At 41.8% G+C, this 14,606-nt stretch overlaps 1 protein-coding gene across 1 annotated transcript in view; it reads left to right on the forward strand.

Annotated features, from left to right (window-relative positions):
* The window catches only part of dgkb (diacylglycerol kinase, beta), a 677,591-nt gene that overhangs the window by 602,502 nt on the left and 60,483 nt on the right, over positions 1–14,606 (forward strand). The window contains exons 27-28 of the mRNA XM_048611787.1: positions 2,930–3,050; positions 8,362–8,422. Of these exons, the coding sequence (XP_048467744.1) occupies positions 2,930–3,050; positions 8,362–8,422 (182 nt within the window). The remainder of the gene's footprint in view (positions 1–2,929; positions 3,051–8,361; positions 8,423–14,606) is intronic.

The following is a 14,606-nucleotide window of genomic DNA, read 5'->3' on the forward strand; positions in this document are numbered from 1 at the left end:
AGTAATGAAGGCATTTGTGCTAAACACCTCCTTAACTACCCAGTCTATGTGTGATGCAAATTTCAAAGAATTATGTACTTGAAACCTAGGTGTCTCAGTTCAACAACACTAACCCAGGATCCTACCATTAATAACACATATCCTGCCCTAGTTTGTTTTATCTAAATGCAATACCTCACATTTATCCAAATTAAATTCCACCTGCGACTCCTCAGCCCATTGACCTAATTGATCAAGATCTCTTTGTAATCTTAGATAATCTTCTTCAGTGTTCACTATACCACCAATTTCGGTGTCATCTGCAAACTTACTGACCATGCCTCCTATAGTCTCATTCAAATTATTTATATAAATGACAAATAAAAGCGGACCCAGTGGACCATCGCTGGTCACAGGCCTCCAGTCTGAAAACCAAGCCTCCAATACCACCCTCTGTGCCTACATCAAGCAAATTTTGTATTCAATTAGCAAGCTCACCCTGAATTCCATGTAATCTTACTTGACTAATTAGTCTGCCATGCAGAACCTTGTCAAAGGCTTTACTGAAGTCCATGTAAACAACGTCTACCACTCTGCCTTCAGTCTTTTTGGTTACTTCTTCAAAAAACTCAATTTTGTGAGACACGATTTCCCTTGCACAAAACTATGTTGACTATCCCTAATCAGTCTTGTGTCTCCAACTGCATGTAAATCCTATCTTTCAGAATCACCCCCAACAATTTACGCACCACCGATGTCAGGTTCACAGGTCAGTAGTTCTCAGGCTTCTCCTTACAGACTTTCTTAAATAAATGTGCAACTTTAGCCATCCTTCAGTAGCTCACCTCTGGTTATAGATGCATCTATGAACACTAAGTAGGTTGCAATCTTCAAAGCCTGGCCTACAGGCATTGATCGAACCATAGAATCCCTACAATATGGAAAGAGGCCATTCAGTCCCACAAGTCTACACTGACTCCCCAATGAGTGTCCCATCCAGACTCACCCCTCTACCCTATTCCTGTCAGCCTGCATTTCCCATGGCTAATCCACCTAGCCTGCACATCCCTGGACACTACGGGCAATTTAGCATGGCCAGCACCCCCTAACCTGAACATTTTTGGACTGTGGGAGGAAACCAGAGCACCCAGTAGAAACCTGCGCAGACACAGGATGAATGTATAAACTTCATGCAGAAGTTGCCCAAGGCTAGAATTGAAGCCAGATCCCTGCTGCTGTGAGGCAGCAGTGCTAACCACTGACCCCACTGTGCCAGCCCATTGACTATGTAATTGACCTGGGGGAAGAAATTCTAAGCTGAAACTTTTTTTAAAAAATGGAACAGCAGCATATATTAAAATGCAACCGTAAGATTGTCAGAAGATACTTACTTTAAAAATTTTATATTCAGATCAAAGCACCAAAGCCTCTTGCATAAGGTGCCTCAGAATACTAAAGAAGCAATGACTTAATAATGTATGCTCTTAGCCACAATAAACAAATACGACTCTTGATATGAATGAAATAATTAGATTCAATTTACAGTTCACATTTTAGGCTTAGTGTGAAAGTGCTACAGTTTCATTAGTTTATTTTAGTTATGGTCTGTAATGGAGAAATAAGCTAAATTCCATTTTCTAGCCTTACCAGCTGTAGTGCTAATCTTGGTGTGTAAACAGTACAGTTTCATTCTTTTCACAACCACACAGATTTTTTTGTATTCTGTTAAAAACAGGTCTGGAAATTCTCTGCTCTGCTTATCACCAGAAGATTGGTTCGTTCTGCTACTAGTCAATTACTTATCTATTAATGAAGTTAGTTAATAGTTTGCGATTTGGACTTTTTTTTAAAGTTTCTGAACTTGTCAAAACATGTAAGCGAATGGATGTGAAATTGATACAAGCAATTCTGACTAAAGATACACATCGTCCTTCTGGAGCTTGACTTCAGCTCTCCCATTCTTGCTCTCTAGGTCACTACATGTTTTGTACGAATAGAACTTTTTTATGTTGTTTACATTACAAAATATTTCTTCTATTGTTATGATCCCTGAATCTGTTTGATTATGTGCATTGAACCTTGTTTTCCACACAACTATTTCAATAAAGGCTCGTAACAACTGAGATCAGACGTAGAGGTGTGTCTCCTGTTAATATTTCTTGTGACAAAATTAATCACACTAAGGTAACTAAACTGAGAAAACATTTTGAGTTATGTGATATATGCTTTCATAACCTTATAGCACCAGCGACAAGTGTCATGAACTTGGATTCATTAGAGAACAGTTCAAAACTCTAAATGATTTGCCGATTTGATCATTTCAGAGCTTAGTTGGAATTGATTGTGCAGTTTATTGAAATGAAATGTACTCTCTAAGGTCAAAATTGATGATGAATTCTAACTACAGGTCCTTAATGGACATCTTGTGGCACAATCTCTGCTTCTGAATCAGATGTTTTGGATGCTAGACCACCTCAGAACTTGATAACCAAAACACAATGAAACAGGTTGTGTATCAAATGGCAAACCTTTCCAACGAATACCAGTGGCAAGCTATACAAGCAGGAGAGATTCATGGTCAGTCTCAGAGTGTAAGAGAGTTTGAGTATCAACCATCACAATCCATAGTTCGAGGCTACAACTTGTATTTAAAAACACATGTTGCCAAAACAGCATGGAACCTTTGAGTAATCTGTCATACACCATCACCACGGGTCAATTATAAAACTAGAAATGCCAATTTATTTTGCATCTACTGCAAAAACAAAAAATAAATCTCTCAAACTTATAATAGTGGCGTTGAGCTAAAAAACTGCAAAAAGTATTGTGTGAAGAAAATTGGACACAGATTGGACATTTTGAACAGATTGAATCATAACTGTTTGAAAACACTGAATTTCATTCCTGTCTTTGTTTTGTTTGCCGATATAATTTACTATCTGTTTTACAGATGTAAGTGATCAGTTATTCGAAGTGATTGGTCTGGAAGGGGCCATGGAGATGGGACAGATCTACACTGGACTGAAAAGTGCGGGGAAAAGACTAGCCCAATGCTCTCTGGTAACCATCAGGTATGTCTCAGTGGATCTATAGGATACTCTTATGTATTCATATCTGGTTTGACTAAAGTTTAAATGCTCAGATTGCAAATTCTATCTGTTCTATTCAAATAGTTATTGTTTGGAATTTGCCAGTGATAAACTGCAGTTTGAAATTACTCAGCAAGGGCTGATTTTGCGATTCTGTGGATGACAAATGCAGGTCTGCAACTGGGCAGAGAGAATGCTCCATGGACTGCTATTATAAGAAACCGAATGTTGTCTTCTATTTTCACAATGCTGATTGTTTGTCCTTATTCATCTCTCCTGTCAGCCACCCATGCCCTTCCAATACTGCTATGTTCAAATCTCTCACCACTGCATCTTTACATCTGGTTTCAGGCCTTCCTCTTCTCACTATTCATGTTAGTGCCCTCTCGGTTATTCACCTCACTAGATTTTTACTCTCTCTCTGTGATAGATGACCATATCATTTCAATGTCTTCTTACTATTTCCTTTTTTGCTTTCTCAGTCTTCACTGACCCCATAGATGTGTTGATTCCTGGTTTTGTTCAGTCTTGTTATTCCAACCTCAACATAAATAAATCCGAGGATCTCGTCGTTACGTTTCTCTTCTTGGTGATATCCAAGCTTCTGGAATATATAATAAGGCTGGTCTTACAACCATCCTGTAGATTTCTCCATCCAGTCTTGTATTAAGACCATGTCTCTACTTGGATATGTGAACATTAGCATTAACAAGTATAACACTGTAGAGTGGGGAAGGTAGGAGAGGCTGTGTCTGAGACACAGTGCACTCAGCCCCAATTCTATCTTGTTTTGACATCCCTCATAACACAGTCCCTGATTATCACACATCCCAATAGTACAAATTTTGATGATATTTTTCAATAACATAGCACTCCACCACATTTCTTTCAATTATTCCGAGAAATTTAGATAATTTCCTTTTTTGTACTCCTATCCTCTACCACCGCTAACCTTATGTACTAGAAACTAACGCTTTCTTCAAAAAATTATTCATGTTCTTTACACCGTCACTCCATCCTCCTCTTTATGGTCAAACGACAGCCCGTAAATTAGATCATTGGTCTCCTGATCTTCATGTTCCTGTCTTCCGGTGCTTTTTTCTCCCCTCCAGCTCTCCAAATAATTTGTCATGTTCGTAATATCTCCACCTCAAAGCTCATTGTCATCTGCGAGCCTCATTGACTGTGGCACGCCCTGTCTCACTTGTTCAGATCAAGCAATCTACTGCATTTATTTATTGTACCCACTGGTGCCTCAGCCTTACTGCATTCCCAGGTTATTTTGTAAAAGTACTGAATTGAAAAGCTTGTGCAGTACATGAGCCAGAGTGTCCACTTGGATTGGGAGCAAGGAAAACTCCATGAGTGAAGAGACTGAAAATTCCCTTTGTGTATATGTTTTACTGAAAAGCGTAGAGTCCTCTTTTAATAGTGTTGCAAATCATACATTGGAATTGAAAATTAATATTTATATTTTCTGAAAATGCTCGGGGTCTATTTTTGTATCTTGTTCAGTCGAACTTAGATTAAAGTTCCTGATATGGTGGAGATGTGCCCTGGACTGCATCTGCAAGGTTTAGTGTTAACTACATAACAACCAATAATTGTCTTAGTTTGCCCAGTTTAGCAGGGCAAAGCCTCACTACCTGCAGAAAGGATACCTGTAGGCAACTGAAAACATAGGGACAATTTGGCCTCTGATGAGTGAGGTCACCAGTGTGCTTGACTGCAATTCCCGACTGGAACTGTGATATAAGGCAATGTAATACATCCACATAGATTTGTCAAGATGACAGGAATAACACCTTGCTTCATATTGAAAAGCACATACTTCCTTGCTGAATTTTACAAAGTACAGGATATCACTGATAAATGCTTGAGTCTCATCCTGCAGTAAGTAACTAAGTTTCAGTGCATTGATGCGTAAGTCACAGAGAACCCCTTAAGTTAAGAGGAAATGAATCAGTCGAATCGATGAACATCAGAACAGATTGATTGATTTGAGAAAAAACGCAGATAACTATGATCATGGCTCTGCTTCAAAACTATGGCACAGTAAGTAAAGCTGTATTGCACTTCAAATCATAAAAGTTCTGAGTATCTTTTAAGATGATTTTTAACGAGGCTGAGAAACCAAATTTAAGGTGAAATTCTTTCGACTTCGATGTTGAGTTTAAGCAAAACACAGTGCTGCTGACAATTAATGATTAGTTTCGAGAGGAGTTGACCCACTTCTGTTGAATAAATTCTATTGAGGTAAGAGATGACTGGCTACTATCTGAGGTTTTTGGCAAGTTAATTTCCTTTTCCAGAGAGATGTGGTCCAACAGCTGAGGGAAAGCCAACTAACCTGACACTTTAAACTAAGTTTAACTTGAAAAAAGCAAAATTTCATATTCAGGTCAACTAATAATTTAAATGAACTTTATAGTTAGTGATTGTAAATACTAAACACTATTTAATGAAAATGTGTCATATTGTTTTTCACTGTAAACCTTTTAAACTTGATTAGTTTCCAGTCTGTACAGACTGAAATGGGAAAAGAATTGTCCTGTAAATTAATCTTCTGGGTTATTCAAAGAACCACCTGGGAGATTAGTGTTGGGAGATTCCAGGACAATCTGGGATTTAAATAACACTCTGTAGAGTAATGGATGTGTTGCATGACTTGGAGAGGATGGTGTGTTCCTGCGTGTGTAATAAACCAAATGTAGTGTGACTGGGTATTTTCCTTCCACCATCAAAACATAGATACAGGACCTAACAATGTTTTCTGCCTCTTGTTCATAAAATGTAGCCATCACATGGCTATGTCACACTGATTTACCTTAACAGGAAGCACAGGGTTGGAACCTCCCTTGAATATGCATTATCATTCACTGAGGAGAGGGACATGACGGATGTTGAGATTAGGGAGAGATGTTTGATTACTCCAAGTCAAGTCGGCATAAGGAGGGGGGAAGTATTGGGTATTCTAAAAGGCATTAGGGTGGACAAGTCCCCAGGTCCAGATGGGATCTATCCCAGGTTACTGAGGGAAGCGAGAGAGGAAATAGCTGGGGCCGTAACAGATATCTTTGCAGCATCCTTGAGCACAGGCGAGGTTCCGGAGGACAGGAGAATTGCTAATGTTGTCCCCATGTTTAAGAAGGGTAGCAAGGATAATCCAGGTAATTATAGACTGGTGAGCCTGACGTCAGTGGTGGGGAAGCTGCTGGAGAAGATACTGAGGGATAGGATCTATTTACATTTGGAAGAAGATGGGCTTATTAGTGATAGGCAGCATGGTTTTGTGCAGGGAAGGTCATGTCTTACCAACTTGATAGAATTCTTTGAGGAAGTGACAAAGTTGATAGATGAGGGAAGGGCTGTAGATGTCATATACATGGACTTCAGTAAGGTGTTTGATAAGGTTCCCCATGGTAGGCTGATGGAGAAAGTAAAGTCGCGTGGGGTCCAGAGTGTACTAGCTAGATGGATAGAGAACTGGCTGGGCAACAGGAGACAGAGAGTTGTAGTGGAAGGGAGTTTCTCAAAATGGAGAACTGTGAACAGTGGTGTTCCACAGGGATCTGTGTTGGGACCACTGTTGTTTGTGATATACATAAATGAGCTGGAGGAAGGTACAGATGGTCTGATTAGCAAGTTTGCAGATGACATTAAGATTGGTGGAGTAGCAGATAGTGAAGGGGACTGTCGGAGAATGCAGCAGAATATAGATAGATTGGAGAGTTGGGCTGAGAAATGGCAGATGGAGTTCAATCCAGTTAAATGCGAGGTGATGCATTTTGGAAGATCCAATTCAAGAGCGAACTATACAGCAAATGGAAAAGCCCTGGGGAAAATTGATGCAGCGAGATCTGAGTGTTCAGGTCCATTGTACCCTGAAGGTGGCAATGCAGGTCGATGGAGTGGTCAAGAAGGCATGCGGCATGCTTTCATTCATCGGACGGGGTATTGAGTACAAGAGTTGGCAGGTCATGTTACAGTTGTATAGGACTTTAGTTCGACCACATTTGGAATACTGCGTATAGTTCTGGTCGCCACATTACCAAAAGGATGTGGATACTTTGGAGAGGGTGCAGAGGAGGTTCACCAGGATGTTGCCTGGTATGGAAGGCGCTAGCTATGAAGAGAGGTTGAGCAGATTAGCATTATTTACGTTAGAAAGACGGAGGTTGAGGGGGGACCTGATTGAGGTCTACAAAATCATGAGAGGTATAAGTAGGGTGGATAGCAAGAAACTTTTTCCCAGAGTGGGGGACTCAATTACTAGGGGTCACGATTTCAAGGTGAGAGGGGAAAAGTTTAAGGGAGATATGCGTGGAAAGTTCTTTACGCAGAGGGTCGTGGGTGCCTGGAACGCGTTGCCAGCGGAGGTGGTAGAGGCGAGCACGATAGCATCATTTAAGAAGTATCTAGACAGATAAATGAATGGGCAGGGAGCAGAGGGATACAGATCCTTGGAAAATAGGCGACAGGTTTAGATAGAGGATCTGGATCGGTGCAGGCTTAGAGGGCCGAAGGGCCTGTTCCTGTTCTGTAATTTTCTTTGTTCTTTGTTCTTTGTTCTAACATTTCCTGATCTTTTAAAGAATGCCAATGTTAGCCAATTTAGTAACTTGCTAGTTCACAGATATAGGAATTGTTTGTGGTGTCTTCATGATTTTCCTTGCAGAAAGGTGGCATCATGCTGGCAGGATACAAAATATTCACTTTGTGCCAGGTTTTCCAACAGCATGATAGATAGCACCCATTTATTGTAGAGCCTAGTTAAAGTCTAGTCACTATGGAGAACACTATGAAGTTCTGTACATTATGACCCCACCTGCATTCACCTCATATTTTGGTGCATCCTCTTTGCCAACCATCAGATAGAAGCTCAAATGTGTTAGGTTTTCTTTCGCTTCATTTCTGCCTCTCATTATATTTCTGATCCTTTGCCTTGGCAAACTTTTCAAATGAAATTTGAAGCTTTAAGGAATCTAAATCAATATTTGTTCCAATGTGGAACCACTTTAAATACATTCATCATTTTAAGCTGCTCCCAGATTTCACACATTTACTCCACTAAGATAGTTTCTGGTGCAAATCCAAAGTCTATGTGAATTATTTAGTTTGAGTGAAACTGGAAAATTCAGCACTGTTACCAAGAGTCTGGTGAAAAAGCTATTCCTCAAGCAAATTTCATTTGTTTTGAATTTATTTCTATCAATGTACTGTAAATTGATGTAATTTCTTCTAATCTGTTATTTATTGTTGTGTCTCATTTCCTTATTCCTTTGTTCTCAAGAACTAGTAAGTTCCTGCCAATGCAGATTGATGGAGAACCTTGGATGCAGACTCCTTGTACAGTAAGTAGAGAACATTGGTGAAAAATATATTGCAAGCGTTATAAAATAATCCACCTGAATACTTGCAAAAAGACAACAGATACATCGCATTTAAAATGAGGGTGAGGCACTATCCTGAAATACGGAATGGATTTAATTGTTGACAAAAATTGGGTGAGTTCAAAAGCTTGCATAGTTACAAGACAAAGAAATATCGAAGTGTGTTTTTGTACTTATAGAATTTCCAAGTATTGCAAAGTGGCCTAGGTTCCGCATAGACAGACAGACAGATAAAGGCTCCTCTTACTGATGCTTGTGGCTCAATATTGACAAAGTCAAAGCCATTCTATTCAGCATCCTGCTGAAGTTCTGTGACCTAGATCCTTATCTCATTCCATTGTTTGGATTTCAGTCAAACCCAGGCATAGATGGAGGTGACGGGGAGGTGTAGAGGCAGGCGTAGCACTATCTGCGGTTGCAGGGAAAGGTGCCGGGGGTGGTAGGGCTAGTGGGGAGTGTGGAGAGGAGTCAAGGAGGTGAGGACAAGGGAGTCACGGAGAGAGCGGTCCCTACAAAAGGCAGATAGGGGTGGGGAGGGAAATATATCTTTGGTTGTGGGGTCAGATTGCAGGCGGCGGAAGCTTCTCCCAAAATGAGGCGTTCCACTCCCGAACATCCCAGATGTCCTCCTATTTCAAGGACTGTAACTTCCCCCGCTCCGGTGATTGAAAATGACCTCAACGGCATCTCTTATGTTTCCCGCACCTCTGCCCTCACATCCCCTACCCCCAACAAAAATAAAGACAGAAACCCCTTGTCCTCACGTATTACCCCACTAACGTCCAGATTCAAAGTACCATTCTCTGCCACTTCCGCCACCTGCAAAATCTGATCCCACTACAAAGGATATATTTCCCTCCCCACCCCTATCTGCCTTCCATAGGGACCGCTCTGTCTGTGACTCCCTCATCCACTCCACACTCCCCACTAGCCCCACCACCCCCGACACCTTTCCCTGCAACCGTCCCTCACCTCCATTCAAGGCACAAAACAAACCTTCCACATTAGACAGGGGTTCACCCTGAACATCCGTGAATGTGGTCTACTGCATCCGCTGCTCCCGATGTGGCCTCCTCTATGTCAGTGAGACCAAGCAGAGGCTTGCAGAGCATCTGCACTTTGTTCACAACAAACGACAATACCTTCTGGTCACGAACATTTTAACTGCCCCTCCCACTCCTTGGGTGACATGTCCACCCTGGCCCTCCTCCAGTGTCACAATGATGCCACTCGCAAACTGGAGGAACAGCACCTCATATTCCACCTTGGGAGCCTACAGCCCAATGGCCCAAATGTGGATTTTACCAGTTTCAAAATCTCCCCACCTCCCGGTCTCATCCCGTGACCAACCCCTCCTCTCATCTCCATCTCCTTGACCTGTCTGTCTTCTCTCCCACCTATCCGCTCCTCCCACCTCACTGACCAACCCCCACCACTGCCTACCTATACTCGCCTATCACCATCCCACCTACCTTCCCCAGTCCCACCCCTCCTCTCTCTATTTATTTCTGACCTCTCTTCCCCCCAAACCCCGCCATTTCTGAAGAAGTGTCCTGAGCCGAAACGTCAACTTTCCTGCTCCTCTGATGCTGCCTGGCCTGCTGTGTTCCTCTGGCTCCACACTGTGTTATCTCTGACTTCAGCATCAACAGTTGCTGAATTTTTGAAACTATCTCTGAATTCTTGCTGTGAAACAAGTTAACGTATAACAAAGTTGGAATAATGGGATAACACAATGTGGAGCTGGAGGAACACAGCAGGCCAGGCAGCATCAGGCGAGCAGGAAAGTTGATGTTTCGGGTCAGGACCCTTCTTCAGAAATGATCGACATCGGCAGTTCTTACTATCTTGGAATAATGGGGATCCCTTTAGCTGATGCTATTGTAATGTGTGAAATAGAGGAGCAGATAGAAAAGCTGGGAGGGGAAGGCAGAAAAGCTATGTAAAAGATATGAAATACATACTTTAATGTAGGGTGGAATTCATACAAGCATACAGGGGTCAAAGACTGCTGGATCTGACTGATGCTGTGAAATGCTGTGAAATGCTTTTAAACAAGAATGTGTGTGAGCTTTTCTTAATGCGAGAGCAGGTACTGGATAAACATTGCTAAAATAAGTTGCTCGATATCCCAAGTTTGCCACAAAGAAATGTGAGTACTGATTGTTGAGCCATCAGTTGTTTTGGATCTGAAAGCAATTTTATTTATCTAACCAAGTCCAATGCGCTGTTTAGAAACATTCAGACAGTCTCCTATAGTATTGCACAAGGGCAGGTATGACACAAGATCAGAAGTATGCCATTTTGTCCATTGAGTCTGCTCCGTCATTGAATAAGATCATAGCTACAAACAATCACACAACATGCAAGCTAATATCATTTTCCCAGCATTTTACTGCTGGCCAGAACTGCTGAGGCAAATTACATCTATTAACTCCATTAGCAGCTGGCAAGTAACTGGAACAATTTGCAGATGAGAAGGCTAACTGCAAAATAAGCAGGAGTCTCCTGATGAATAAGCAATCGTGGACCTCATTGTCAGGTTTTTAGGGTGGGACTGAGGTAGAAGATAGTGCCTTCACGTCATTCACCCCTTAAGGCTGCTTTCAGAGAAGGAATGGCGATGTATTTCCAAGTCAGGATAGTGTGGGTTGGAGGACAACTTATAAGTGTTGGTGTTCCCATGTCTCTGCTGCCCTTGTCCTTCTAGTGGTCATGAGCTTGAAAAGTGCTGCATTGGTGAATTTCTGCAGTGCATCTTGTAGATAGTACTATGCATTGGTCATGAATGAATGCATCCTTGTGGATGTAGTGCCAATCAAATGGCTACTTAGCCCTGGATGGTGTCAAGCTTCTTGAGTGTTGTTGGAGCAGCACCCATCCAGGCAAGTGGGGAGTATTCCATTGCATTCGTACTTGTGCCTTGTAGATGGTGGGCAGGCTTTGGGGAGCCACTCACAGCAGCATTCCTAGCATCTAACCTGCTCTTGTAGTTACCGTGTTTATCTGGTGAGTCCAGTTAAATTTCTGGTCAATGATAACATCCAAAATGTTGATAGTGGGGGATTCAGAGATGGTAACACCATTGAATGTCAAAGGACGGTGGTTAGAATGTTTCTAATTGCAGATGGTCATAGCTTGGCATTTGTGTGCTGTGAATGTTACTTGTCAGCCTAAGTCTGGATATTGTGCAGATCTTGTTGCATTTGAACATGGACTCCTTCAGTATCTGAGGACTCGTGAATGGTGCTAAACATTGTGCAATCATTGACGGACATCCCCACTTCTGACCTTGTGATGGAGGGAAGGTCATTGATGAAGCAACTGAAGATGGCTTGGCTAAGGACACTACCCTTAGGAACTCCTGCAGAAATATTTTGGAGCTGAGATCACTGATCTCCAACAACACGACCATCTTCCTTTGTGCCAGTACGATTCTAATGGAGAATTTGCCCATCGATTTGCTGGACCTCCTTGATGCCACACTTGGCTGAATTCAGTCTTGATATCAAGGGTTATCGCTCTCATCTCACCTCTGGAATTCAGCTGTTTTGCCCATGTTTGAAACAAGGCTGTAATGAGGTCACAAGCTGATTGACCCTGGCAGAACCCAAACTGGGCGTCACTGAGCGGTTTATTGCTGAGCAGATGCTGCTTAGTAGCACTATTGATGACACCATCCATCACTTTACTGATGATTGAGAGTAGACTGATGGAGCAGAAATTGGCCAAAGTGGATTTGTCCTGTTTTTTGCGTACAGGACATACCTGAACAATTTTCCACATTGTCAGATAGATGTCAGTGTTGTAGCTGTACTAGCACAGCTTGGCTTGGGCAACAGCAAGTTCTGGGGCACAAGCCTTCAGTACTATTGCTGGAATGTTGTCAAGGCCCATAGGCTTTCCAGCATCATATGGCTCCAACCATTTCTTGATATCAAGTGAAGTGAATCAAATTGGCCGAAGACTGATATCTGTGATGCTGGAGACCACTGGAAGAGGCTGAGATGACACATCCACTTGGCACTTCTGGCTGAAGATTACTGCAAATTCCTCAAACCTTACCTTTTGCACTGATGTGTTGGGTTCTTCCATTATTGAGGTTGGGGATGTTTGTGGAGCCTCCTCCTCCAGTGAATTGTTTAATTGTCCACCACCATTCATGACTGGATTGGTAGGCCTGCACAGCTTTGAACCATTCATTGTAGGATAGCTTAGCTGTGTCTGCTGCTTGCTGTTTATGCTGGTTAGCAAGCAAGTAGTCCTGTTTGGTAGCTTCACTAGGTTGACAAATAATTTTTTAGGTATGCCTAGTGTTGCTCCTGGCATGCCCTCCTGCACTCTTCATTTGACCAATGTGAACCTCTGGCTTGATGGTGATGGTTGATAGTAACGGTTGAGTGGGGGATATACCGGGCCATGATGTTGCAGACTGTGCTGGAGTACATTTCTGCAGCTATTGATGGCCCACAATACCTCATGCATACCCAGTCTTGAGTTTGAAATCCGTCCAATTTGGCACGGTGATAGTGCCTCACAACACAATGGAGGGTATTCTCAATGTTCCTCACATCCTTCACATACCTCAGGTTGCCACCGTAGCAAGGAAAGTCAAGGCCAGAAATAGTCTGGAAGAAAAGATTTTGTTTTCCGTCAGCTGAGGATGTAGAGAAGCAGGAGTGTTCTGCCAGGCACACAACACAAATTTAGATTTCCCTATTCTGGATTTCCCTCACTGTCATTACACTGCTGTCCCAGTGTACACTTCCTCTACCGTCCACCCTCACCTGTCTAACTGGGTGCAATAGACTTTTATGCAGAATTGCCCTGCTGCCAATGGTCAGCCACCATCTCCCACAGAATTTAGATGGGACCCTGACAGGTCTTACGCAACTGAGACATGGGAGATTAAAAATCTTCTGCTATGGAGTTCTGAATGGTTTGACCTCCACCTCAGACTTTGTCTCTGTGCAGCTCCCATCCTGGCGAGCATTATGAACATCAACCAAGGGAGGCAACAAACAGTATGAGAGCACAACAAAAAAACTCTTTCCACTTCGAAAGCACTATTTATGATGAAATAAATTATTTCGTGTATTTTTGCTTGCTATCAATTTTCCAAACTATTTTACATCTTGTAATAAAAAAGTTGAAATCAAAGTTATCTTTTTCATCGCTGCTTGAAGAACTGAAAGTATTTCTTTAGCAGAATTCTTTAATTAACTGTGTAGGGAATTCCTGTACAGTTCAAATGGACAGGTGTGGTGACTTGGAGGATATGCAGAGCCTCACCTGGTTTTTGAACAAGCCATTAACAGTAATGAGTCTCAAGTGACCACCTCATTTTAAATTTTTCAACTCATGTAAGCAGATAAGTTTTGTAAAATTCTTACTTCGATATTACAGAAGTTGGCCTATCGTTAAGAACAGCTACCTTTGAATACAACATTCACAAGAGACACGGCAAAAACTAAATTAAGTTTATTGAATGTGCAAGACCAGAAGCGACCATCTGACCACTTCCAATGTCTGAAATCTCTATGATTCAGAGTCATAAGTATCATGTGGCAATTAGGCTTAAACTTCCAATCTAGAATCTCACAATTGCCATGTCACAGAAGGAGGCAATTCTATTTGCTGTGTTTGCATCAACTCCCTATATTTTGACTTAATGCTAACTTCCTGCTTTTTCCATGTAACCCTGTACATTATTTCATTTAATTGTCCAATGCCCTCTTGTATGCTTCAATTGAACTTGGCTTCATCACACCTCCAGGCAGTGCATTTCAGATACTTACCACTCACAGTGTGAAGAAGTGTTTTCTCACCCTGCATTTACTTCTTTTGCAAGGCACTTTAAAACTGTGCCCCCTGGTTCTGGATCCTTTTACAAATTCCTTATGTGAGAAAGATGGTCTGTTCAGGAAATCGAAGATGGCTTTGCGAATGTGAGTTTGCCTTTTGCTTATTTGGTAAGCAGCAATTTTGAAAGGATAATGTCATATTTTTGAAATAGAATATTGCCTCTTTTGAAATTATTCAAGAAGTTATTTTCAACCAAAGCTGACTGTATTCCTTATTTAGTTGAGATAACAAGGTGTAGAGCTGAATGAACATAGCAGGCCAAGCAGCATCAGAGGAGCAG

Source organism: Rhincodon typus, chromosome 2 (genome assembly GCF_021869965.1).
Source record: "Rhincodon typus isolate 14 chromosome 2, sRhiTyp1.1, whole genome shotgun sequence".
Taxonomy (NCBI): domain Eukaryota; kingdom Metazoa; phylum Chordata; class Chondrichthyes; order Orectolobiformes; family Rhincodontidae; genus Rhincodon; species Rhincodon typus.